Genomic DNA, 24,267 nt, shown 5'->3' with positions numbered 1-24,267 from the left:
AAAAAGAAAAAAGTACGTATCCCAATATGGTACCAATAAAAACTACATGTCAACATGCAAAAAAAAAAAAAAAACATGCCCTCACACAGCTCCCCTGACAGAATGGAAAGTTAAAGGTAGCAGAATGTGGAACCCAAAGCATAATAACGTAACCGCTCAAATAGCAGCTGTAGGTGTTTTGCGCATGCGCGCACGAGGGCGGTCCGCCTTCCGCCCTCAGTTGGGCGGGTCTTCCAGTAGTGGGATGTACCGGGGAGCAGAGCTGCTTTAATCATGGCGGCGGGCGACCAGCAGGCTGTACACCGGCCAGGAACTTTCAAGCAGCAGAATAAACCGCACAAGACTGGTCGGCACCGAGGCCGCGGAGCCCAGGATCGTGAGAACAAAGGTGAGAGAAGAGAGTGCAGTGTGCCCGCCGGACGGCCGCTCCATGTGTGCTCCACGTGGGCACTGCCGCACCACAGCCTGTCATCTGGGAGCTCTGCACATCAGAAGTTAGGTTTTTATAAGCTGTATAAGAAACGATCAGCTCGTGGGAGTGAACTCCTCTTAAATATAAGAAAATGGATGGTGTGGAGTTGCCCTCAGATGCATAGAAGTCAGTGGAGGTGTGCAGAATGAGCCCTCCTTGATCTCTATGGATGGTGTGTATTGTGCAGCGCTCCCTTCTGGTGGGGGCTGATCAGGCGCCTCTACAGGTCAGGGTTTTATACTATATTATCCGTACTGTGATGCTGGAGCTATCCTGCTAGAGTCGCCTATATGGAAAGATACTTTTGTGCTGTTTCCTTTTAGTTTTTGTTTGTACAATTGCAAGAACAGAAATAAATGGTGTGTTATCTGGCATATCATAGACCCCAACAGTGCATGAGGGACCCCCAGTGACTAATGGAGTCAGTCAGCCCGGCAGGTCATTATTATCTGATCGGCGGGGTTCTGACTCCCGGGACCCCCGCCGATCAGGACAGGCAGTAGTGCCGTGGTCTCTCAGCTTCGGCTACTTTCACATCTGTGCTTTGTATTCCGGTTTTGAGATACAGCAGAGGATCTCAGACCCTCTGTTCGAGTCAATACATCAGGATGCATCTGTTCTGTTTGGATGTGGTTGTATTAAATCAAAACGGAGAGAGAAAAAAAACATCCGTCACTTAAAACAATGTAGGTCAATGGGTGACGGATCCCAATAACAATAACTATGCAGCACCATTGACTTGCATTGTTTTTAGTGCGGGATCTGATTTGTTCCATTTCATAGACAGGACATAAGACTGCAGCAGTTTTGTGTCCGGTCACAGAACAGAATGGTTCCTGATCTGTTTTGTCCCCATTGACAATTCATTGGGACAAAACGGAAGTGCTTTGCTCCGGTTTTAAAATCTGCCGTATCTCAAAACTGGAATTCAAAGCGCATGTGTGAAAGTATCCTTACCAAGCACAACGTTGTATAGCGGCCTTTCGCAGCTTCACAAGCACAGCGTTGTACTTTGGATAGCGACTGTGCTTGGTAATCTGGATGCCGTTACAGTGGCGCTTGCATCCTATTACAAAAAGCAGAGAGGGCACAGCCATATTGCTGGTGGGTCTGTTAGGTGCAGCAGGACGATATTTTTACGATTACACGAGTTCTCGAACTAGAAAAAATGAATTAATAGACTGTTTTCCTTTATAAAAACCTCAATAGAACTCCTGCCATCAGTCCCCAACACTCTTCGTTCCTCCGGGTGCCATCGGCTCTCCCCCACCCCGGTGTCACCTCTCACCTAAGGCTGGGCTACACTTCAGTTAAACCACAGACGCACGGTCCGTGAAAGCCCAGCCTGCCCTCCTCCTGACACACTGAGTGCACAGCGTCATTGGTTGCTGGCCTTAGTCGCGCCCCCACCCCCTCAGTGTCACCAACTTACGCTTCCAGCAGGGGCGCCGTTGACACTTCATCATCCCGCGCTGCTCTGGGCCTGATGTCAGATAGCTCGTCAGGTCACAGCGTGCATATGTCAGGAGGTCAGTGCAGCGCGGGACCACGGACGTGCTGTGGAGTGTCCGGAGGTTCCCTGCTGGAAAGGTGAGTATTCCAAGCACGTTGCGGGCCAGAGGGAGACCACGGAGCGGGAATAATAGCAAGCGCTTCACTCCTGCTCTGTGGTCAAGTGACACAAACGAATCCTCGATGCAAAAAATTTGTATTGAGGATTTTTTTGTGCCGAATTACTCGATTGAATCGAGTACTCGTTGCAGCCCTAGCAGGACGTGTGAAGGAGTTACACAAACTCTATGGCATCAAAATAGAAGTTTTTTTTATTTATTTTTTAAACAAAGAGCATGTAGAAAGTTCCTGGATCTTGCATTTAGGCTCGGACCTAAGAGACTCAGCCAGGAGGATAAGGAGGTTATACACAGCTGATCATAGAGTGGAGTTGGGGGAAAGCATCCAGGTCTTCAGGGAAACCAGAATATACTGTATCGGTACAGATATGCAAGAGAAGATACGCACTGCGGTGTGGAGTTGGAGGGGATGAATCACACGTATCTGTTCACAGAGAGGACTGAACACAGCAGAATCTGCAGAGAGAGGGGGAATTCATACAATCCTCTGTGTCAATGACTGTTAGCTCATGAGATATAGAAGAAGTCATTCCAGAAACTGAAGCTCATACATGAGTTAGTGAAGACGGCAGCATCCTGGACACACAGGCCTCGCATCCAGGATTACGTGGAGAGGCAGACAAATAGGAGAAGGTTGTGAAATAAATATCAGTGGTAGGGATGAGCGAATCGTCTTCGGATGAAACAGGGCTCCATACAGTATTAGGATGTATTGGCTCCGATGAGCTGAAGTTATTACTTCACAAAGTCTCAGAAGACTTCTCGTAATAACTTCATAAATTGATTTCTACTGTAAAAAAGTGGTACCTTGGAACCGAACCAGAGTTCGGCAACAGCTTTTTACAGTAGAAATCAGCTCTGTACAGTATTGGAATTAAGTTTTATGCAAATCGACTTCGGATCTTTTATCCGAAGTCTATTCGCTCATCCCTAATCAGTGGGTTTGAGAATAACTGATGGAATGAATGAAGATTCCATTCTGCAGCTTTTTTGTAAGGTCTGACCATCCATTGTCCTCACAATACCCAAATACATGGTTTATTGTATGGCATTTTTGTCGGTGTTTCCTTGTCATGCACCTATGTGTGTTCCCATACTGACACGTTCTGTGCAGGCGCAGTATTATTCCATGACGTCGTGTGCCATGTGCCAGAATTTGCTTTCTACAGGATTGCGATATGAGCTCAATTACTATTCTTTCATTTTAATTAGGACGCGTACCTGTGAAAGTTCTCAGCAAAAAACTAAAAAAAAACTTAAGTAAACTGGACAGGAGACATAAAGCCAACCAGATCCGCAGACACAGGAAAGATGCTGTGAGTATATCAGATTTACTGTCTATCGTGCATGGCGGTATCACTGTTCCTTTTGGTGTGGAGCTGTAATAGGCAAACCATAGTAGCGTATGGGGTCCCAACTGTACCTATGTATGCTTCCGTCAGATGGGGGGAGAGCACCCAGTGGAGCATTGTACAGTGGAGTTGCATACAAACCTATATAGGGATTTTTGTCTGCTTTCATGCCTTGGCATGATGCTTAAAAAGGGGTTTTCCGAGACTTTCATACCGATGACCTATCAGCATCTGATCGCCGTGGGTCCGACATCTGGGAGCCCGCTGATCAACTGTTTGGGAAGGCACCGGCGCTCCTGTGAGCGCTGCGGCCTTCTCCGTGCTTAGCAAGCACAACATCTCACATTGTATAGCAGCTGTGCTCAGCCCTATAGAAGTCAAAGGGGCTGAACGCGATACCAAGCACAACAGCAGCTGATGCACGGCGCTGTGCTTGGTAAGTTGGAGAAGGCCGTGGTGCTCACAGGAACTCCGGTGCCTTTCGAAACAGCTGATCAGTGGGGGTCCTGGGTGTCGGACCCCTACCGATCAGATACTGATGACCTATCCTGAGTCGGCATTACTTCTCAGGTCTCTCTAGTAAGCAGGGCCACGTAACCACATTAGGCCATATTCGCACACTATAGTACAATGCACGTACACAAGGGCAATATTCTACTGCTCAATCGCCTGATTTCATATTAGCCATATGATTTATAATCTGTACAGGTGCTCACAGAGAAGCGCAACTTGGGTAGCAAAGATGGCCCCCCACACCTTGTGGTTGTGGTTCCCCTCCATGCAAGTGTGGTTATGGGCAGCCTCTTGAATCTGGTACAGAGCAACGAGGGTTATATACTTCATGAAGACGACGCCAAGAGCGGCAAGTTTGCTCTCGTGTGTCCTAAGATGAAGCAGCGATGGCGTTTCGTTCAAGCTAACACTGGTAAGAAGAAACCCCACAGTGGATCATTGTTGAAGGCGATTCTGCTGTGGTGTAAATGTGCCACTACCACATGTGCTGTCCCCTTCACATTCTCTCTTTGGTTTACAGGTGACCTGCATTCTGTGCTGGATCTGGCCAAAGTGGCGGATACCCTGCTGTTTGTCCTGGACCCCCAGGAGGGATGGGACAGTTATGGAGACTACTGCCTCTCGTGCCTGTTTGCTCAGGGCCTGCCTAGTTTAGGTAAGAGATGTTACTGGAAAGTACTTGTCTGAAGATAAACTGTAATCATGACCATAAGGGCTTCCAAAATACTGAATATTGCACCCATACTGAGTTCTCCCCAGTAGTCTGATGGGACTCTGGGTGTTACATCAGTAATACATAGCCTAACGTGGCTGGAAATTGGTCAAATTTCTTTTTGTTTTCATTTGTAAAAATATATTTATATAGATATTTTTCAGGTGTTGCTCTTTTTTATATGGACTGTACTGTTTAGTTGCACACACATTGCATATTTATACTGTACGCCCATGAAGGGGAGAATGGATGTACTGGGGGGATTGATCAAAACCAGTTAAAAAATAAAGTAAATTTTTATGCCCTTAGGAACCAAAAGCAGTTCTCTGTGGACGTTGGGTATAAAAGTGAAACGCAGTCCTGGTTTATAGAGCCATGGACTTGGAGAGCTCAGGGGGCTTAATTTTTTTAGTATTGAAATGTTTTCTACCATGTATACCCATCTAGGATATGCTGCCAATATCAGATAGGTTGCGGTCTCCCCTCTGAGACCTGCTCCTCTCTCCAGAACAGGACCTCAGAAGTAAAGAAGAGTGCACTACGCACGTGCAGCTTGCTCTCCACCACTGCTATGGGACTTCCGAAAATAGCCAAGCGAGTACCATAGTGGAGGGCAAGATGCACAGGCACAGCGACCTCCATTCACCACTATGGGACTGTGCTTGGCTATATTCTGAAGTCCCATAACGGTGAACGGAGGGTAGTCACACATGCGCGGCTGCTCTCCTTTCACGTCAGGGCCTCTTTCTGCAGATAGGAGCAGGTCCCAGAGGTGGGACCTGCACCTATGTGATATTGATGGTGTATCCTTGCAATATGCCATCAGTGTTGCAGATGGGAATACCCCTTTAAGTATTTAGTTCTTCTAAATATAAGGCTGATGTGTGTAGAAGGTATATTGCCTATGTTTAATTTGATGCAGTGATAGCCTATTGAGGACCTTTTTCTTCTTGTGCTAGTGCTTGCGGTGCAGGGTATGGGCGAGATCCCAATAAAGAAGAGAAATGATACGAAGAAACAGCTGAGTAAGGTGGCCGAGAAGAGATTCCCCGATGCCAAGCTGTTCCATCTGGACACAGCACAAGAAGCCTCTTTGCTCTTGAGACAGATCACCACCCAGAAGCAGAGACACTTGACCTTCAGAGACAGACGTTGTTATATGCTGGCGCACAGAGCAGATTTTCAGCCGTCCGATGAGAGTGGCCTGGTGGGCACATTGAAAGTGTCAGGCTACATCCGGGGCCAGGGACTCAACGTTAACAGATTGATTCATATTGTTGGCCATGGTGACTTTCAGATGTCTCAGATTGATGCCCCTCCTGACCCGTATCCACTGAACCCCCGAGTCCACAAGACCAGAAAAGGAGAGGATGTGGAAATGGCGGTAAGTATTGGTGACTCGCCATGGGCTACAAAACAAACTAAAAGGCACATTTTAAACGTTGACAAACTGATTGGTAAAGTTCTCTTAATAATCTGTTTTCTGTATATTAGTATTAGGCCTCATTCACACGAGCGTGTCCGTATTTGGGTCCGCAAACCATAGATCTGCAAAATATGGACACTTTCAGTGTGCATTCTGCATTTTATTTTCACTTCCATCAATAGAAATTACTATTCTTGTCTGCAATGCCGACCAGCATAGGAAATGTTCTATTATTGGTGGAACAGCCACGTGGATCCATAAAAAAAGTGTGTGCATGGCCCTAAAGAAACAAATGGATCAGTGTGCATGAGACCTTAGTTTTTTAAAGGTCTAAGATCATAGGAAAGAGAGATGACCTATTTGTACCCAGGTCTGTAGCTATAACAGCTGGTATAACAATATCTAGAGCAAGGGATCAGCGACTTTTGGCACTCCAGCTGCTTTGAAACTACAACTCCCAGCTTGGCTGTTCTTCTAACTCTCATAGAAGTGACTATAGCATTCTGGGAGTAGTAGTTTCTGAACAGCTGGAGGTTGCTGGTCCCTGGTCTAGAGGAAAGAAGGTTTCAATTTGCAAACTAAGGCAAGACTATATAGCAAAACATCCATGTGACAAGAAAAGTCCAGTATTAGATATTAAATTCTTTCAAATTATAATTAAAAAAAAATATATATAAAGCAGTATTTTGTAGAGTGTGTACGCGTCTGTATAACAGAAGCACTCGCATAGCTTCACATGCAAAGAAATAACCACACATTCAAGCTGCCACCCCCACCTTTGAAATCAACACCTCTATTCCTAGAAGATATCTGCCCTCCACCAAATTACTCATCATTCGTTCCAATTATCAAAATTTTGTGCATGTTTTGGACATAACTTTTGTAAATTGGAATATAAGAATTAAAGGGGACCCATCACCTGTACTATGCTGCACTCAGAGGGCAGCATAGTATAGTGACAGACCCACTGAGTCTGTCACTTCTGGGCTAGTGGTCAGTACTAGAGTACGGAGTTGCTGAACCCCTCAGCGTGCCAGGATTTCGAGGGAGAGGAGTCTGATGAGACATGCTGCCAATGTCCTCCCCTGGATGATGAGTGACAGGTTTTTTCCCATGCGTAATAGGATAGAAACCAGTGTGGTTAGGAGGTGAGTAAGGGCAGGGGCCCGGGGCGCTCCAGAATGGCGTCAGAGCACCCCTTGCGCATGGATGACGTGATCCATGCGATCACTTCATCCATGCGCGTGGGGCCCCCTGACGTCACTCTGAAGCGCCCCGGGAGCCGCACGGACGGTAAGTATACTGCTCCCCCGCTCCCCACTACACTTTACCATGGCAAACAGGACTTTAGCGTCCTGGCAGCCATGGTAACCATTCAGAAAAAGCTAAACGTCGGATCCGGTAATGCGCCGAAACGCCGTTTAGCTTAAGGCCAGATTCGGATTATTGCCTTTCAATGGGCATTAATTCCGGATCCGGCCTTGCGGCAAGTGTTCAGGGTTTTTGGCCGGAGCAAAAAGCGCAGCATGCTGCAGTATTTTCTACGGCCAAAAAACGTTCCGGTCCTAAAATGAAGACATCCTGAACAGATTTCTCTCCATTCAGAATGTATTAGGATAAAACTGATCAGGATTCTTCCGGCATAGAGCCCCGACGACGGAACTCTATGCCGGAAGAAAAGAACGCAAGTGTGAAAGAGCCCTCATATAGCAGGTATACAGGTGATTCACTGGTGACGTCAAACGTCCGGTACTCTAGTACTGACCACTAGCCCAGAAGTGACAGACCTCTGAAATCGGTGGCTCCATCACTAGACTATGTTGTCCTTGGTGAGTGTAGCATAATACAGGTGATGGGTTCCCTTTAACCTCCCTGGCGGTGTTCCCGAGCGAGACTCGGGGTTAATTTTCGCTGCCAGGAGCGGTAACCCCGAGTCACGCTCGGGGTAACATTGCAGTCCTCCCTCACCTTCTGCCGGCGATCCGGCGATGTCCTCTGCTGTGCGCGCCGGCCGGCATATTACTTCCTGGTTCCGTTCCCTGCGAGCAGCAGCTGCGCATGGGGGCGGAACTGGGCGGGAAATTCAAAAAAATATAAACAGTAAAAGTGACACACACACATAAAATAGATTATACAGTGTAATCTGAGAGGATTACACTGTATAACCTCAGATCTGACATTTTATTACTGTACAGTGCCCCTTGCCTGCAATTTTACTGTAATTTGTGCCCATAAAATAAATTTATAACATAACACCAAATTTCATGCAAAAAATTGTACCACTTTTGGTACAAAATTCCAGACATAATCATACCGCCAGGGAGGTTAAACTAGTTTGATCCATTTCGCTACAGAGGGAAGGTCCATGGATTTCCAGGACATATTCCTTTTTCGGGAACAGAAGAAATCAAAAGAATAGTCTATCATAAGTTCCCAGGAGTATGGTGTCCAGAACTCCTAGGAGACACACCTGTGGAGAGTGAACCATGGGAAACTTAAAGTGAGAGTTCAGAAACAATCGAACTGATGACCAAAATGGTCAGTGTATAAAAACATACCCTGCTCTGACTCTGAAAGTACAAGTCGTAGAAGATCGTGGAAAAATTTGTGTAGGAATTTATATTGAATCAACCTGTCTCGAGCAGTATCAACAGTAAGGAGAAAGGGGTGCACCACATCCACCCAATAATCCATGGTGAGCTCCGGTATATCTACCCTTCCTTCAGAAGGGCTTTACCAAAAGGCTTGGTGGAGTTAGACTGGAGGAGGACATGCAGACAGGGGTTTAACCAAATCAGTCTCCACATGTGAGCTGGACAATGGAGAGGACCAATTTCTTGGCGAATCTAAACAAGCCCAATATGGGATGTGATGACTACCCTGCAATTCTCTAAAAGATGGAAAACCTGCTGGATTGGAAAAGATTTGTTCAAGTTATTTGACTTCACAGAATTCCCAATACACTGCTCCTTCCAACTCAGGGATGGAAAGTGGGGATTATTTATTATTGAGGCTTTAGGGGATGTAGCACTTTGCTCTCCAATCGAGCATGGTCTTTTTCCCATACAATTGCAGCTACTCTCATAGAGAACAAGGAAGCATCCTTTGGAGACTTGATTTTTTTACAGAAAGTTGGGCAGCCCCTCATGGGATCCAAGCAGAATACAATATGACATGGTGGCAACTGCTGAAATTTGTATCCAGCCACCAATGTGCAAAAACTGAGGCTAGAAAATAACCGTAGTTGGGAAGTTACGAGCCACCATATTCTTTAGGAGCCAGTGACTGAGACTATGGAACTCTCTTCGAGAGGAGGTTGTAAAAGTGGATTTTTTTTTTTTAGTTCAAATAGGTGGGATAGGTTTTTTGAGAGTGATAATATTACAATAATCTGAGATTTATATTATTTATTGTCTGAGTCTAAAAGGAATTTCCACTTAGGATGAGAAAAACTGGCTTGCTTGTACTTCATGATGTATTTTTTTTATTTTTATTCTATATATTTACTATCCACTGTTTGCTCTTTAATAGGAAGAACCTGGTAATTGTGCAGAGATGGAGGAGGATGTGAAGGTTCTGATGAAGGCTGATCCATCTGTACAAGAATCTCTGCAGTCTGAGGTAGTTCCTGATCCTATGGAAGGCGAACAGACCTGGCCTACTGAGGAAGAGCTCAAGGAAGCTGAGGGTAAATCTTTCCTAGCATCTCATCCTCATCCTGAGGGCTATGTCAATGTTCCTTCCAATGAATCGCCATATCTGGAATCTCCTCTAGCTTTGGCCTTATATTACCTGAAACAGCTCTTAAAAGAGTGAGTGTAATTTGGATAATAGAATACCAGCCATGACAAATCCATCAAATACAGTTACTGTAAGACATGCCTGCATTGTGGCAGAATCTCCACTTTTTTATTGTAAACACTTTGTCACTTCATAAAATCATTTATGGGTTTTGTTTCTAACGTTTCAAATAGATTCCTTAAAAGTGAAGGTACAAAGAAAGGTTCCCAAAGGTACATCCACGTACCAGGCCGCATGGATCTTGGATGAAGAGGAAAGTGATGGCGAAGGAGATAGTGAAGATGATGACATGGATGAGGATCAGGAAGATGCTATGGATGAAGCAGTTTCAGAGGTCATTAATTGTTTTTAACGTGGTCCTAAAGTGTCTTTTTACAAACTGTTCCTAACAGTATTCACAACTACATAGGTATAACTTACATATATTTCATATAAAGCTGTCATTGTGCAGCAAGATATTTAGAAGAACTGATATTAATATTATGTCTTCTTGAGTCTGATGTAGGGACACAATTATGGATAATTGTTTTGCCAGAACCATGATACTTTTTAACCCATTTGTTATATTTCAATCTCATGACTTTGTTATATTGTCAGGACGAGGAAGGTAGTGCTGAAGAGCCAGAGGAAGAGAGTGAGACAGTCACTATCCCAGACAGCACTCGGGATGACAAATACGATGAAAACCTGGACGAGGCAGAGGAAGAACAAATGTTGGAGAAATATAAATTGCAACGAGAGGATGCAATGTTCCCAGATGAGGTGGACACCCCACGAGATCAGCTGGCTAGAATCCGGTATGAAGGTGTTGTAGATCCCTCCACTTGCCAGTCTGTTAGAATACTGCTTGCTTTTTCATCTCTTGGTTATCTCTGATCTTCAGGTTTCAAAAGTTTCGTGGATTGAAAAGCTTTCGCACATCACCATGGGATCCTAAAGAGAATCTTCCCAGAGATTATGCTCGCATCTTCCAGTTTCATGACTTTTTCAGAACCAGAAAACGTATTTTCAGAGAATTGGAGGAGGAGGAGAATGAAGGCGCCATGGTAATTGATGGGTCAGAGGATAACCATTCTTCTGGTCGGTGGACCTTTCGTAAAAGGGGTTATACAAGACATTGCTATTCACAGACAGTCCTTGGAATAGGATGTATTAGATCAGTTGGGGCTCTGACCCTTGCTGTTCCTGCCATTCAGTAAGGGCCTAGAGCGCTGAGCCCCCTTATTTGCTAACAGCTGTTCTTTACTTTTAGTAGCGGCTGTGCTTGGCACTACTGTCCCCTACAACCCCTTCCCATCCAAGTAATACCAGGCACTGCCGCCTACATAAATACAGAGCTGTGCCTTCATAACAATAAAGGATACAGGGCACTCGCTAGAGCACCCCTGCCCTTTCATACAGCTGATTGTCAGGGGTGCAGAAAGTCGGATCCCCATTCATCTATTATTGATGGCCTATTTGCCCTTTAAAGGAGTTATCTGGGAATTCATATGGATAGCTGTTAGAAGAGGCTGCACTCAGAGTGCCACGTCATCTTCCTAGGCCATGTGATGTCACCGTATATCAGTCACATGGCCTAGTTGCAGTACAGCCCTATTCAAGTCAATGGAGCTGAGCAACAATACCAAGCACAACAGCTATATAATATACGGCACTGTGGTAAGTGCCTGGAAAGCCGCTGCGCTCACCAGAGCTCAAGTGAGTGCCGCAACTTCCCGAAACGGCTGATCGATGGGGGTGCCAGAACTCTGACCCCTGCCGGTGTGATATTGATGACCTATTCTGTGGCTGGCTCATCAATATGATTTCCTGGATAACCCCTTTAATGGTCATTGATAGCATTTATTGTACTACAAGAACAATCAGATTCTTTATTTTTCATAGTATTTTGACCCTATTATATATTCTGGATAACCATCTTGTGGGCACAGAAATTTGACCTTTTTTTTTTTTTCTTTTGGCTTTGTAGGTTGGCTGGTATGTCACAGTACACATCACTGGAGTACCAGTCTCTGTGTTGGAACACTACAGACAGGGGGCGCCACTTGTTCTCTATTCACTTCTTCCTCATGAACAGAAGGTGAGCAGTGGATTTGTCATCTTAATAATTAAAATGAACTTAAGAAAAAAAAAAAGGGGTCATTTAGTTTTTCTTATACCTGTAGATGTCTGTTGTGAACATGTTGGTGAGGAGACACGCCGGCAACACTGAGCCAGTGCAGGCTAAAGAAGAAATCATATTTCACTGTGGCTTTCGACGTTTCCGAGCAGCACCCCTGTACTCCCAGCACACGTCCGGTAAGGAGCCCCTCCAATTAAGGTCTAGACTCTTACATCTGGGTATCTGCTGATTATGTTGTAGGGTATGGCCACTCATCTTGTAAATCCGCAGGGTTTACAGTAGCAGCAAAGTGGATGAGATATTCACAAATTTCGTCCACCCGTCCTGCAGGAAAATCCACTCATACATTGACATGCAGTGTGGATTTTAAGGGCATCTGTCAGCAGTTTTGTACCTATGAAACTGGCTGACCTGTTACATGTGCACTTGGCAGCTGAAGGCATCTGTGTTGGTCTCATGTTCATATATGCACGCATGGGACCAACACAGATACCTTCAGCTGCCAAGTGCACATGAAACAAAACTGCTGACAGCTGCCCTTTAAGGGTAAAAATCTGCAACAAAAATCCACACAATCTGCTGCAGATTGCTAGCAGATCTACTGTGGGTTTTCTATGTGGCCAAAACTATAGTAGACAGTTGCATTCTCTAGTATATGGGATATACTTGTATAACATCAGTGGCTTCTCTGAATTGCTGTTGGTGACCAGTCGTTGGTTTTTCTCTTCCAGCGGATAAACACAAATCTGAGCGGTTCCTGCGTTCTGATGCAGCTGTGGTGGTCACCGCTTATGCCCCCATTACTTTCCCAACAGCCTCAGTATTAATGTTCAAGCAGCGCAGCAATGGTAAGGGTATTATTCAGTATAGTGATTCTTCATTCTTAGATGCCATCGCTCCCTCTGGTAATAGCTTGCACTCCTTTAACAGGTTTCCATGATATAAGGATGTTGCATGGAGCTTCACAATCGGATCTGTGCTCTTAATTATATCAGTAGTCATAGGTCAGAACAACGGGACTTGTTGGATGTTCTCTTGAAGATGTCTTGCTACTCACCTGAGACTCTTTCACAATTAGAATTTTTAAACGGGAAAGCCTTTCGGATGACTAAGTGAAACATCTTCGAGGGGAAAAAAATAAAAATACAAGTCCATGACTTATTACTACTGATATAACATGACCTGGAAGAATGGGAACCTTAAAGGGATTCTGTCACCAGGTTTGGGGCTATAGTGCTGCGGACATGCACGGCTAGATCGCCGCTAGCATGTCCGCAATATATGTGTCCTATAGGGCTGTGTGCTTTTAATTTCTTTTAAAAAAGGATGTTATAGATATGTAAATGAGTGTTGAATGTGTCCAAGGGGCTGTACAAATCTTACTTGTGCCCGCCTGTGAAGGAGCCCAGCACCGCCTATGTGTCCTCCTTTCATCAACGATGGCTAGCCGTAATCGTGCGATGCGCAGTTCTTTCCCTGAGGCTGATGCCAGCACAGGGAAGGAACACTATACCGGCACTGCGCATGCGTGAGCTCGCGCATCAGGAGATTACAGCTATCTATCGTTGATGAAAGGAGGAGACATAGGCGGTGCTGGGCTCCTTCACAGGCGGGCGTGGCTGGGCACAAGTTAGATTCGTACAGCTGTCAGTAGAAGATTGGCACACTTCTACTGACACTTACACAATTTAAAGGGTGAATTCATCAGATTGTGCACCTTCTGTGACTGTGTAGTTAGTGAGCCATTTCCCAAAAATTATTTAAGTCTAGATTCGTACACCCCCTTGGACACATTCAACACTCATTTACATATCTATAAAATCCTTTTTTAAAGAAATTAAAACCACACAGCCCTATAGGACATGTATTGCGGACATGCTAGCGGCGATCTAGCCGTGCATGTCCTATCTCTATAGCCCCAAACCTGGTGACAGAATCCCTTTTAAGACCTCATTTACATGACCATGCTGTGGACCGCAAAACATGGGTACTGGGCGTGTGCACCCCGCATTGTGGTGTAGACCTGTTGACTTCACTAGGTCTGCGATCTGTACAATGTGGCCAGAGATGGGACATATTCGATCTTATTCACCGTGGCTTCATGGACCCTGAAGCACCCAGAAGGGCTTCTGCACCCAGAAGGGCTTCTTCTCCAAAAGATAGGACATATCCTTTTGGCCGTGACATGCGGATTATAGACCCATTGAAGTCAATCGATCAGCACCACTATGTGGGGTGCACACGGCCAGTGTCCGTGTTTTGCGGATCCAGGGTTTGTGGTCGGCAAAATGGACTCTGGGCCTTTAGACATATGTGCTCTCAACTGTTAATTGTAGGTATATTAGAACCCGTGAGGAGACTGCATAATATTTCAAAAAGTTTTCTGGGAGTACAATATTGATTAACTATCCTCCCAGCACCACCATTAATCAATTGTTTGAAGAGGCCTTGGGGCTCTGTTGAGCAGTGCTACTCCTTACAGCAGACCAAGCACAGCGCCTTAGATCGTATTGTGGCTATGCTTGGTATTTGAACGGGACCAAGCAGCACAAAGCCATATTACCTATGACTGTGACGTCAATGGTTAAGGAAGAGGCTGCTGTGCTCACTGGGTGTCATGGCTCCTTCAAGCAGTTGGACTCTCACTGATCAGATACCGGTACCCTATACTGAGGATAGGTCATCTGTATTGTACTCCTGGAAAACCCCTTTGGTAGTGCGGATGGATTTGTAACTGATATAACACACAAAAGCCTACAGTATTGTCTACCAGCACAGCAAATATTATTATTATTGTTGTTATTGTTATTATTTTATTTTTGTAGGAATGCATGATCTGATTGCCACTGGCTCTCTCCTGAGTGTGGACCCGGACAGGATTGTTATCAAGAGGGTGGTGTTGAGTGGTCACCCATTTAAGATAATGAAAAAAACTGCAGTGGTGCGCTACATGTTCTTTAACAGAGGTACGTAACGGGCTGTGGACACAACCTTCCCCCCCCTTTTAGTAATGAGCTTAAAGCTATTTTCAGGTGGTCGGAATATGGAGGCCTTTTTGTTCCCACTGTTGATCAGTTAGAGCTGCATAGAAGCCTATGGTGCTCTAGAAGTAGAATTTTTGTTATAGGCACAAAAAAGTGCCAGTATTGTTATCTAAAATTGGTAAAGGGTTTATCAAAAATAGTCTCATTTTTTATATCTATAAAGAATAAATCAAGGCAACTGGACATACTGTAGATTTCTTGAAAACGTTTCACTCGTTTTCAAGAAATCTACAGTACGTCCAGTTGCCTTGATTTATTCTTTAGATATACCATGACCTGGATAAATGAGAACCTTCAGACAGTCTCATGTTCAGCTTCTCATGGGTTAAGGTATATTTCGCAGAAGCCTTGTTGACCTGCTGTAGGTGCCCAGATATTTCCTAATGTTGCTTTGTCTTTACAGAGGATGTGTTGTGGTTTAAACCAGTGGAGCTGCGTACAAAGTGGGGTCGTAGAGGACATATCAAGGAACCCCTAGGTATGTATTTCATGCACAGAACAGTTTCCTATTTGCAGATTGTAAAATGTGTTGCCCGTGGTATCCAGTGCTTGAATGGCATAGAACAGCACAATTTACAAAAGTCTTTTGCCAGTTTTGTTATAATTGTGTCCGTTTAGCTCACTTTTACATAGTAGTGTGCACTAGTAATTTGTAGGTGCAAAGCTTCCATCATACGTCTCTGTACAGATTCTATTTCATACTGATGCAGACTCCTGGTTTGTGAAACTGGCTTATTGGGGTATATTCACATATGGCAGATTTTTGTTGCAGAGATCCCTGAATGCTAGTTGTTTCTGCAGAGCTCATGTGAATGGGACAATCAAAGAAATTTGTGCCACAAGTGTGTGAACATACACTTAGGCCTCTTTCACACGAGCATGTCCGGACGTGTCCCGGCGCATTGCGGCAAACCCGCGCGAGTAGGTACGCAATTGCAGTCAATTTTGATGTTCCGTTTGGACGCGCGTGATAAAAAAGCGACTGTGGTGCCCAGACCCGAACTTCTTCACAGAAGTTGTGTAGATTGTATTATTTTACCTTATAACATGGTTATAAGGGAAAATAAGAGCATTCTGAATACAGAATGCATAGTAAAATAGGACTGGAGGGGTTAAATTTTTTTAAAATATTTTAACTCGCCTTAATCCACTTGTTCGCGCAGCCGGCATCTCTTCTGTGAGGAAAAGGACCTTTTGACGTCACTATGCTCATCACATGGTCATTCACATGAACCACCACCATGGCGATGGACCATGTGATGACTTGTTCGCGCAGCCGGCATCTCTTCTGTGAGGAAAAGGACCTTTTGACGTCACTATGCTCATCACATGGTCATTCACATGAACCACCACCATGGCGATGGACCATGTGATGAGCGCAGTGACGTCACCACAGGTCCTTTACCCAGTTCCTGAAGAAAGAAGACGAAAGATGCCGGCTGTGCGAACAAGTGGATTAAGGAGATTGAAAATATTTTAAATATATATATATTTTTTAACCCCTCCAGCCCTATTTTACTACGCATTCTGTATTCAGAATGCTATTATTTTCCCTTATAACAATGTTATAAGGGAAAATAATAATGATTGGGCCCCGATCGTGACCTAGCAACCATGCGTGAAAATCACACCGCATCCGCACTTGCTTGCGGATGCTTGCGATTTTCACGCAACACCATTTGTTTCTATGGGGCCTGCGTTACGTGAAAAACGCACAAAGAGGAGCATGCTGCGATTTTCACGCAACGCACAAGTGATGCGTGAAAATCACTGCTCATGTGCACGGCCCCATAGAAATGAATGGGTCCGGATTCAGTGCGGGTGCAATGCGTTCACCTCACGCATGGCACCCGCGCGGAAATCTCGGCCGTGTGAAAGGGGCCTTACAGATCACCAAGAAAAGGAGCTTAATTGTGTGACGAAATACTGTACTTGTCGCTGGCATTAGTAAAGGAAGGAATTGTATATTCTGCCAACATGCACGGGGCAGGGATGGTTGCCAAAACCACGAGAATAAATCTAAAGCGTAGATTGTTGGGAGTGATCTCTTTAGTATACAGATAGCTATACTATGTATTATGTAATAGGCTTGCTTAGATATCCAGTTTTTTCCTTCTGTATAAAGCAGAAATGCCCAACCTGCTGCCCTCCAGCTTTAGAAAAACTACAAGTTCCATCATGCCTTGACAGCCTGGGAGTTGTAGTTTTGCAGCAGCTGGAGGGCCGCAGGTTGGGCATCTCTGGTATAAAGCATGCATCGTCTTGTGCCTAAAATTGTGAGGCTGTTAGCGTCAGCTGTGGATCTCGCCCAGCCCATACTGTTGTATATGGATAAGGCCTCATGCACACGGCAGTTGTTTTGGTCCGCGTCCGAGATGCAGTTTTGGCAGCTCGGATGTGGACCCATTCACTTTAATGGGGCCGCAGAAGCTGCGGACAGCACTCTGTGTGCTGTTCGCATCCGTTGCTCCGTTCCGTATTCCGGACAAGAATAGACAGTTATATCAATGGCTGTCCGTGCAGTTTCGCAAATTGCGGACCGCAAAACACAACGGTCATGTGAATGAGACCTAAGTAGTGTCTAACAGCCACCAAAATGTCTACAAAAACTCTTTTGCTCATTCCATATTGCTCTCGACATTGCATAACCTCCTCCATTGTCTTTCACTTTCCAGGAACTCATGGACACATGAAGTGCCATTTTGATGGACAGCTGAAGTCCCAGGACACTGTATTAATGAACCTATACAAACGCGTGTATCCTAAATGGATCTATGACCCATACGTGCCTCCCCCTGCGACCTGGGTGAAGAGCGAGTTTCAGATAGATCTGGCAGAAGTAGAGATGGAATAAATCTTTGGGCAGTCTATTCTGCAGAATTGTTGCTTCTTTACCTGTTGGTGCCTTAAAAGGACTTATTTATTTTATATTCCAACATTGTAGATGTGTGAATTATATAAAAATTAAGGAACCGAAATGTAGTGTCATTCTCTACGGCAAATGGTAATGTTCCCAGGTGTGTGTGGCTTCCAGCTGTTCAGTGAAGGGTGGCGAGGTCCACGTTGCCTCCGCACAGCACCACACCAATGTTCTGTACATCTCTTCCTATCTCCTGGAATTGACTAGAGAGAATGACGGCCAGACCCAGGCCTGCTGTAGGCTCAATCAGAAGTTTCATCCTTTCCCACACCAACCGTGTAGCACTCTGAGTAATGAAAGGAAAATACTAATTTCAACATCTGGAAGAATAAAAATATCATCTGGAAATTGAAGAGAAACTGTGTGGTGTTTGATCAACATCCATTGACTTTACTGGGTGTTCTTTATACTATAGCTGTGATGGCTAACCTCCGGCACTCCAGCTGTGGTAAAACTACAATTCCCAAGATGTACACTTGGCTGTTCTCAGAAATCCATAGAAAAGAATGGAACATGCTGGGAGTCGTAGTGTCACCACAACTGGAGTGCTGGAGGATAGCCATCACTGCACTATAGCTTGTTGTAGTTTGGGCTGCAGTTTTGTTTGTGGCTGTACCTTTAGGGTACACACTTGAATTTGCACTGTCATTTGTTTGGGCCTGTAATAAACCCAAAATAACCATGTGTTTTTTTTTGTTTTTTTTTAAGTGGGGAAAAAGACATGTGGATGCTAGATTTTTCAAAAGAAATACAGAAAAATAGCACCTTATTTACTTATGCAAGTAGCAAAAACATCCAAGTGTTTTCCGTATTTTTTACAGACATTCAGCAAATGGCTAGAGCTGGCAGTTTTACTGCAAAAAAAAAAAACAGAACCTGAAAACATTTCACAAAAGTGTGTGTGAAATCTCCCTCAAGAAGGATCTCCAGGACTTAGGACAGATCATTAGTGCTTGAATGTTGGGGGGAGGGGGGATATCCTCTGATCAGCGTAATGGAAAAGGTGGTCATCAATATCTAGAACCCAGAAAACCGTTCTGTAGTTGGCAATGGAAACTGGGTTAATGATATATGTTTTGCATTGGCACCATGCAGTTTCACACAGTACTGATGTAAGGGTGCCATCCTCAAGTTTGTTGATGACTTAGCAAAAATGGAGGCGGTTTATCTTTAGCTAGGACAGTGGGAAACCATACTTGTATGAACAATTTAGTGCATTTACTGCCCCTTGCACACTACATCTAACAGATCTGCCCTCCTCTTGGTCAATAGGATTGAGTCTCTGCACAAGAAAAAGGGCAGATTTTTTATATATATATATATTTTTTTTTAAAAGGGGTGTCATCGGAGACATTGGTAGCATATTGCTAGGATAAGCCACCAAAGTCATAAGAGCTGGTCCTGACAACTATCTCTAGAAATGGGGACCCCAAAGGGGAGGTGTGTGCACTGTGCTCTCCATTAACTTCTATGGGACTTGTAAAAATAGCCAAATAAGTGCGCTCTGCTATTTTCCGAACTCCCATAGAAGCGAATGGTACGCAAGGCCCCCCTCTTCATTCACCTTTATGGGAGTTTCTGAAATAACCGATCCAGCGCCTCAGCTACTTTTGGAACTGCATGGAGGGTGGCTGCCCTTGTTCACTCTGGTGGCCTAGTGATATGCCACCAATGTCACAGATTACACAAAAGGTTTCCCCTCTACCTTGTTGAGGGATCTGAGCCTCCTTTTAAAAGTGTTTTATGGGACTTTAAGGGCTCATTCACCCGACCGTATAGTCGCCGTGCCCGCAAATAGCAGTCTGCAATGCATGGGCACCGGCAGTGTGAATCCCATACTGCGGTGCGGAGCCACTGACCTAAATGGGTCTGCGAACAATACAGCAAAAGAGGTGACATGTCTTTTGCAGTGCGGAAGCATGGATCCAAAAGCCTGCGGAATCACTTCGTAGTGTTTCCATGGGCATCCACTCCGAAAAAGATAGGGCATATCTTATATTTGGCTGTATGTTGCAGATCGCGGTCCCATTCACGTAAATGGATCCGCAATACAGGCATGGAGCCCTAACGATCATGTGAATGATGACTTATCCTTGAATGAGCTGAGCTGCAGTAACCAGGCCCAGACACTACAGTCTACAGAGGTATGTCTGGTTGTGTCCTGGGAACATAAGGACAGGAATTGATAAATATATTAAATGTGGTTTTTACATATTTGGAATGCTCTGGAAATGGACCAAACGGAAGTGTGAGAGAAGCATAACTAATATGAACTCGAGGCCCAATGTACAAAGGGAGATGCTTATCAAATTGGTGTAAGGTACAACTGGCTTAGTAGCAACCAATCAGATTCTGCCTTTCATTTCTGACAGCTCCTTTGGAAAATGAAAGGTGGAATCTGATTGGTTGCTAGGGGCAACTAAGACAGTTCTACTTTACACCACTTTGATAAATGACCCCCCAAAGTCTTTAAATTCAGATTACAAACCTCAAATGAATTTACCGGCAGCTATAGTGTAATTGGTACCTTAATTTCATCCTCTGTGACTGTGAACACATCATCCACCAGGTCACGTATAATTGGCCAGGTGTTTGGTCCAATGCTTGATTTCACGCCATCAGCTATGGTGATTGGAGGCTGTAGATTGGGAGTCAAAACGCCGCTCTTCTTTGAACGGTAGCAGTCGTCTGCATTAAGAGGTTCCGCGGCATAAATTTTTACATCTGGTTTTATTGCCTGTTAAAGACAATTGGAAAATTAAAGGAGGTTGTCCCACCTTGGACATTGAGGGCATAGCGCTGGGATATGGCCCCAATGTCTGATACGTGCGGGTCTTACTTCTATCGTTAGAACGGAACCCACAAAGTGAAGGAGGGTGCACCACGCATGTGCCCTCCATTCATTTCTAAGGGACTGCCAAAAAGCCCCATAGAAGTGAATGCAGTGCTCTTCCCATTCATTTCTATGGGACTTCTGAAAATAGCCAAGCATGCCGCTCTGCTGTTTTTGGTACTCCCATAGGAATGAATGGAGGGCGGCCGCGCATACACCCTCCATCATGGGCGGGGAATCACACCTAGCAGACATTGGAGGCATATCCTAGTGATACGCGCCCCAAAGTTCAAGATGGGAATACCCCTTAAAGCTACTACCAGGTATATGACATTCAGTCTGACTCTGCAGCTGAAGTGGCTACAGACTTTTCATTGTTGGCCACCTTGGATATGGTTAGGGTATAATCACACTGCACATTTGTAGTGGAAATTTCTGCACAAGCTTGCAGAAATCCATGTGCTTACTAAAAAAAAAAATTATAATCTGCATTTAGATGAATGAAACTGATTTTTAGTCGCAACAATTTCTGCAAGAAATTTACCAGCATGAATACAGCCTTATGGCTTGCTTTTGAAAATGTAAAGGTGTAAAGGGGTTGTACAGAATTAGTAAAACATGGCTGCTTTCTTGTTGTATCGGGTATGTAACTCCATTGAAGTACATAGGCCGGAGCTGTAATACCAGAAACATCCTGTGGACTAGTGAGGCACTGTTTTTTTTTTGTTTTTAAGACGGCAGTTATGTTTTTCAAAATCCTATACAACCCGGTCTGTGTGCTATCTGGACTGCACCGCAAAGCATGTCAACCCATTAAAGTAAATGGTGCATTAGTCTAGAGCAGGGATCAGCAACCTTCAGCCCTCTAGCTACTGTGAAACTACAATTCCCAGCATGCACACCTATTTGGCTGTTTTTGTAATTCTCACAGAAGTGAAAGGAGGATTCTGGGAGTTGTAGTTTCAGAACGTTCTGGAGTGCCAGAGGTTGCTGATCCCTGTTTTAGCGACACACAGGAACAACACCAGGTATCACTGTCTGGGGCACTATTAGGCTACCATGGCCGTTCCCTTCTGGTATTTGTGGAGGGAACATTGATCAGCCTTCAGTATGTCCAGGACATTGTGGAATGTGTTCTACTGCCTTCAACTCTGTAAGGAGACACGGGTTTCCAACAAGATAACCGCCTCGTCCCCACACACTGCTGGTCCTATACAATGTGCTCATTGGGCTATCCAGGAGCACCATCACCAGATCTCATCTCCATCGAGAATGTTTGGAACTAGATGTGGTGATGGATCTCCCATGCACAGTAGCCCACAACCATCTTGGCTGAACTACAGGTCCAAGTTGAAAGAGTTTGGATGACCTACCACAGGAGGATATCCAGCATCTGAATGACAGTTACCATGCCGGAGCGGTACCCTGTATCGCAACAAGAGAGGATGGCACCCAGTATTAGTGTAAGGCCCCATGCACACGGCCGTGGAACCGCGGCCTGGATCCCTTCCTGTGAGCTGGAACGCACGGCGTCACTGGTTGCTATGACGCCGTGCGCTCCCTGCACAGTACAGTAATACACTGGTATGATCTATACCAGTGTATTACTGTACTGTGCCGGCAGCAGGGAGCGCACGGCGTCATAGCAACCAGTGACGCCGTGCGCTCCAGCTCACAGGAAGGGATCCAGGCCGCGGTTCCACGGCCCGCACACGGCCGTGTGCATGGGGCCTAAGAGACGTACCACCTTGATTGTGTGACCATTAAAGAAGCACCACTAGACGTTTATACTTTGTCAATCGTATTCAGCTTTCCAGGTGTCCTTTTTTCATTTTCTCACCTTGACAGCAACAGCTATTCCAGCCACCATGCCACCCCCTCCCACAGGTACGACCAAGGCCTCCAGTCCTGGCACCTGTAAGTTATCACAATTTATATTACAAAATAAGACCTTGATCGTGAAACAAACTGAGATAGTATAAAGTATAACCTGTTCTAATATTTCAAGTCCGATGGTTCCTTGACCTGCAATGACGGCTGGGTCCTGATTTGGATGAATTAAAACCCCTCCGGTCTTCTCTAATGTTTTGGCTGCCACTTCTGCTCGGGACTTTGGCAAAACATACGTCATAAGCAACAGGACAATAAGATGAAATCACAATTTTACTGAATTGTACTGGCATGGTTTTTGGAAATGTAAAGACATTCAAAAGTCAGAAATATCCCAGATACAGTTGTAACTATTTGATTCAATTGGCATTAAAGGGGTTGTCTGGGTTCAGGGCTGAACTCCAATGAAAGCTGCCCGTCAGTGTGTAGGAGTGGAGCATTTCCTTGCTCCGATGCTCCCCTTGCCTTGTGCACCGCCAGGTCTGTTTGTTGTGAGCTGGTGACATACCAGGCTTCACATGAGTATGCTAGGTGGAGACTTCTGCCTAGCAGGGAGTGTAGTGACGTCACCCGCACAGATGGGCGGTGTATAGTGCTGTCCTGGGCGGTCTTAGAGGCGAGTATCAGTAAAACCGCCCAGAACAGCGATATACACTGTCCATTTGTGCTGGTGATGTCACTGGGCTCTGCATACTCATGTGAGGCCTGGTATGTCACCACCAGCTCACCACAAACCGACTGTGTGCTGCACGATCCAGCGCAAGGCAAGGGGACCTGTCACATTATCATGAACCGCCAACGAGCTGCATATCTTTGCCATACAATCTTGAGTGACTTCTCAGGGGTTTTTCTTCTTGCGGTGCACCCCATTCTTCTGGTATTGGTGCCTGACAGTGAATAGTCTCCTATACTCTGCAGTTAATCACACCTTGTGGTATTGCTACAGCACTGGTCCACCCCACTGGGCTTTGTTTACTAGGCTGCATTGATGATGTGTCATGAACCCACATGGTGCGCTATGGGGTATAGGGCACATCATGGCTGCAGACACAGAAACAAAACTTTGTACAAAGGATCGGAGTGGCAGGGGATTAACTGTCGAGAATTAAAAAAAAAAAAAATAAAATACAATTTTGTGACTTTGGGCTCATTTTAAATACACTACCGCCAAAAACAATTGAATTAATCTTTATGTGTGAAAACCGCTTAAACTTCCTGTCAAATTAGCCCTAAACTTCTGTGGTTCAGACGGCAAAATAAGACTTTGCACCCACTGGGGGGGTACCATCTTGTGTGAATCATTTCAGTCTCTGGAATTATAATCCAGTCCAGGGCCACTGGGATACCCACGGGTATGTGACAATGCAAAATATGTTACAAGCATTCATTTCTTTGCAGCATTTACTACATTCAGAACAGTGTCCATATGGTATGGCAGCAGTGGCGGCTGCTGCTATTCCCATCTGCTCCTGGGTTCTGGTGGCTTGGATGCGGTGATGTCTCTCTTCTTCCTGGCGGTCCTGGCTACCAGAGTAGGTCTGCTCAACCACA

At 45.1% G+C, this 24,267-nt stretch overlaps 2 protein-coding genes across 4 annotated transcripts in view; one reads left to right on the top strand and one right to left on the bottom strand.

Moving 5' to 3' along the window:
- Positions 1 to 231: 231 nt before the first annotated feature.
- Positions 232 to 17,936, top strand: TSR1 (TSR1 ribosome maturation factor). Its single transcript, XM_044283896.1, has 15 exons — positions 232 to 388; positions 3,316 to 3,419; positions 4,164 to 4,380; positions 4,489 to 4,623; positions 5,640 to 6,064; positions 9,638 to 9,794; positions 10,081 to 10,241; positions 10,505 to 10,704; positions 10,791 to 10,953; positions 11,877 to 11,987; positions 12,073 to 12,205; positions 12,761 to 12,877; positions 14,855 to 14,995; positions 15,477 to 15,551; positions 17,749 to 17,936. Exons 1-15 carry the CDS (start codon positions 274 to 276, stop codon positions 17,925 to 17,927), a joined length of 2,433 nt encoding a protein of 810 aa, XP_044139831.1. The 5' UTR covers positions 232 to 273; the 3' UTR covers positions 17,928 to 17,936.
- Positions 17,937 to 17,971: 35 nt separating this feature from the next.
- SRR (serine racemase) overlaps positions 17,972 to 24,267 on the bottom strand; it is a 42,259-nt gene continuing 35,963 nt past the window's right edge. For 2 of the 3 annotated variants that reach the window (XM_044283898.1, XM_044283897.1), the window contains exons 5-8: positions 22,817 to 22,936; positions 22,667 to 22,741; positions 20,521 to 20,730; positions 17,972 to 18,279 (exon numbers count right to left, since the gene is read on the bottom strand). In XM_044283898.1, the coding sequence (XP_044139833.1) occupies positions 18,112 to 18,279; positions 20,521 to 20,730; positions 22,667 to 22,741; positions 22,817 to 22,936 (573 nt within the window). In that variant the 3' untranslated portion in view covers positions 17,972 to 18,111. The remainder of the gene's footprint in view (positions 18,280 to 20,520; positions 20,731 to 22,666; positions 22,742 to 22,816; positions 22,937 to 24,267) is intronic. The other variant, XM_044283899.1, reaches the window with a different exon arrangement.

The sequence above is a fragment of the Bufo gargarizans genome, chromosome 3 (genome assembly GCF_014858855.1).
Source record: "Bufo gargarizans isolate SCDJY-AF-19 chromosome 3, ASM1485885v1, whole genome shotgun sequence".
In the NCBI taxonomy this organism is placed as follows: Eukaryota; Metazoa; Chordata; class Amphibia; order Anura; family Bufonidae; genus Bufo; species Bufo gargarizans.
Note: the sequence above shows the minus strand (reverse complement) of the source record. Positions and strands in the feature narration are given on the sequence as shown.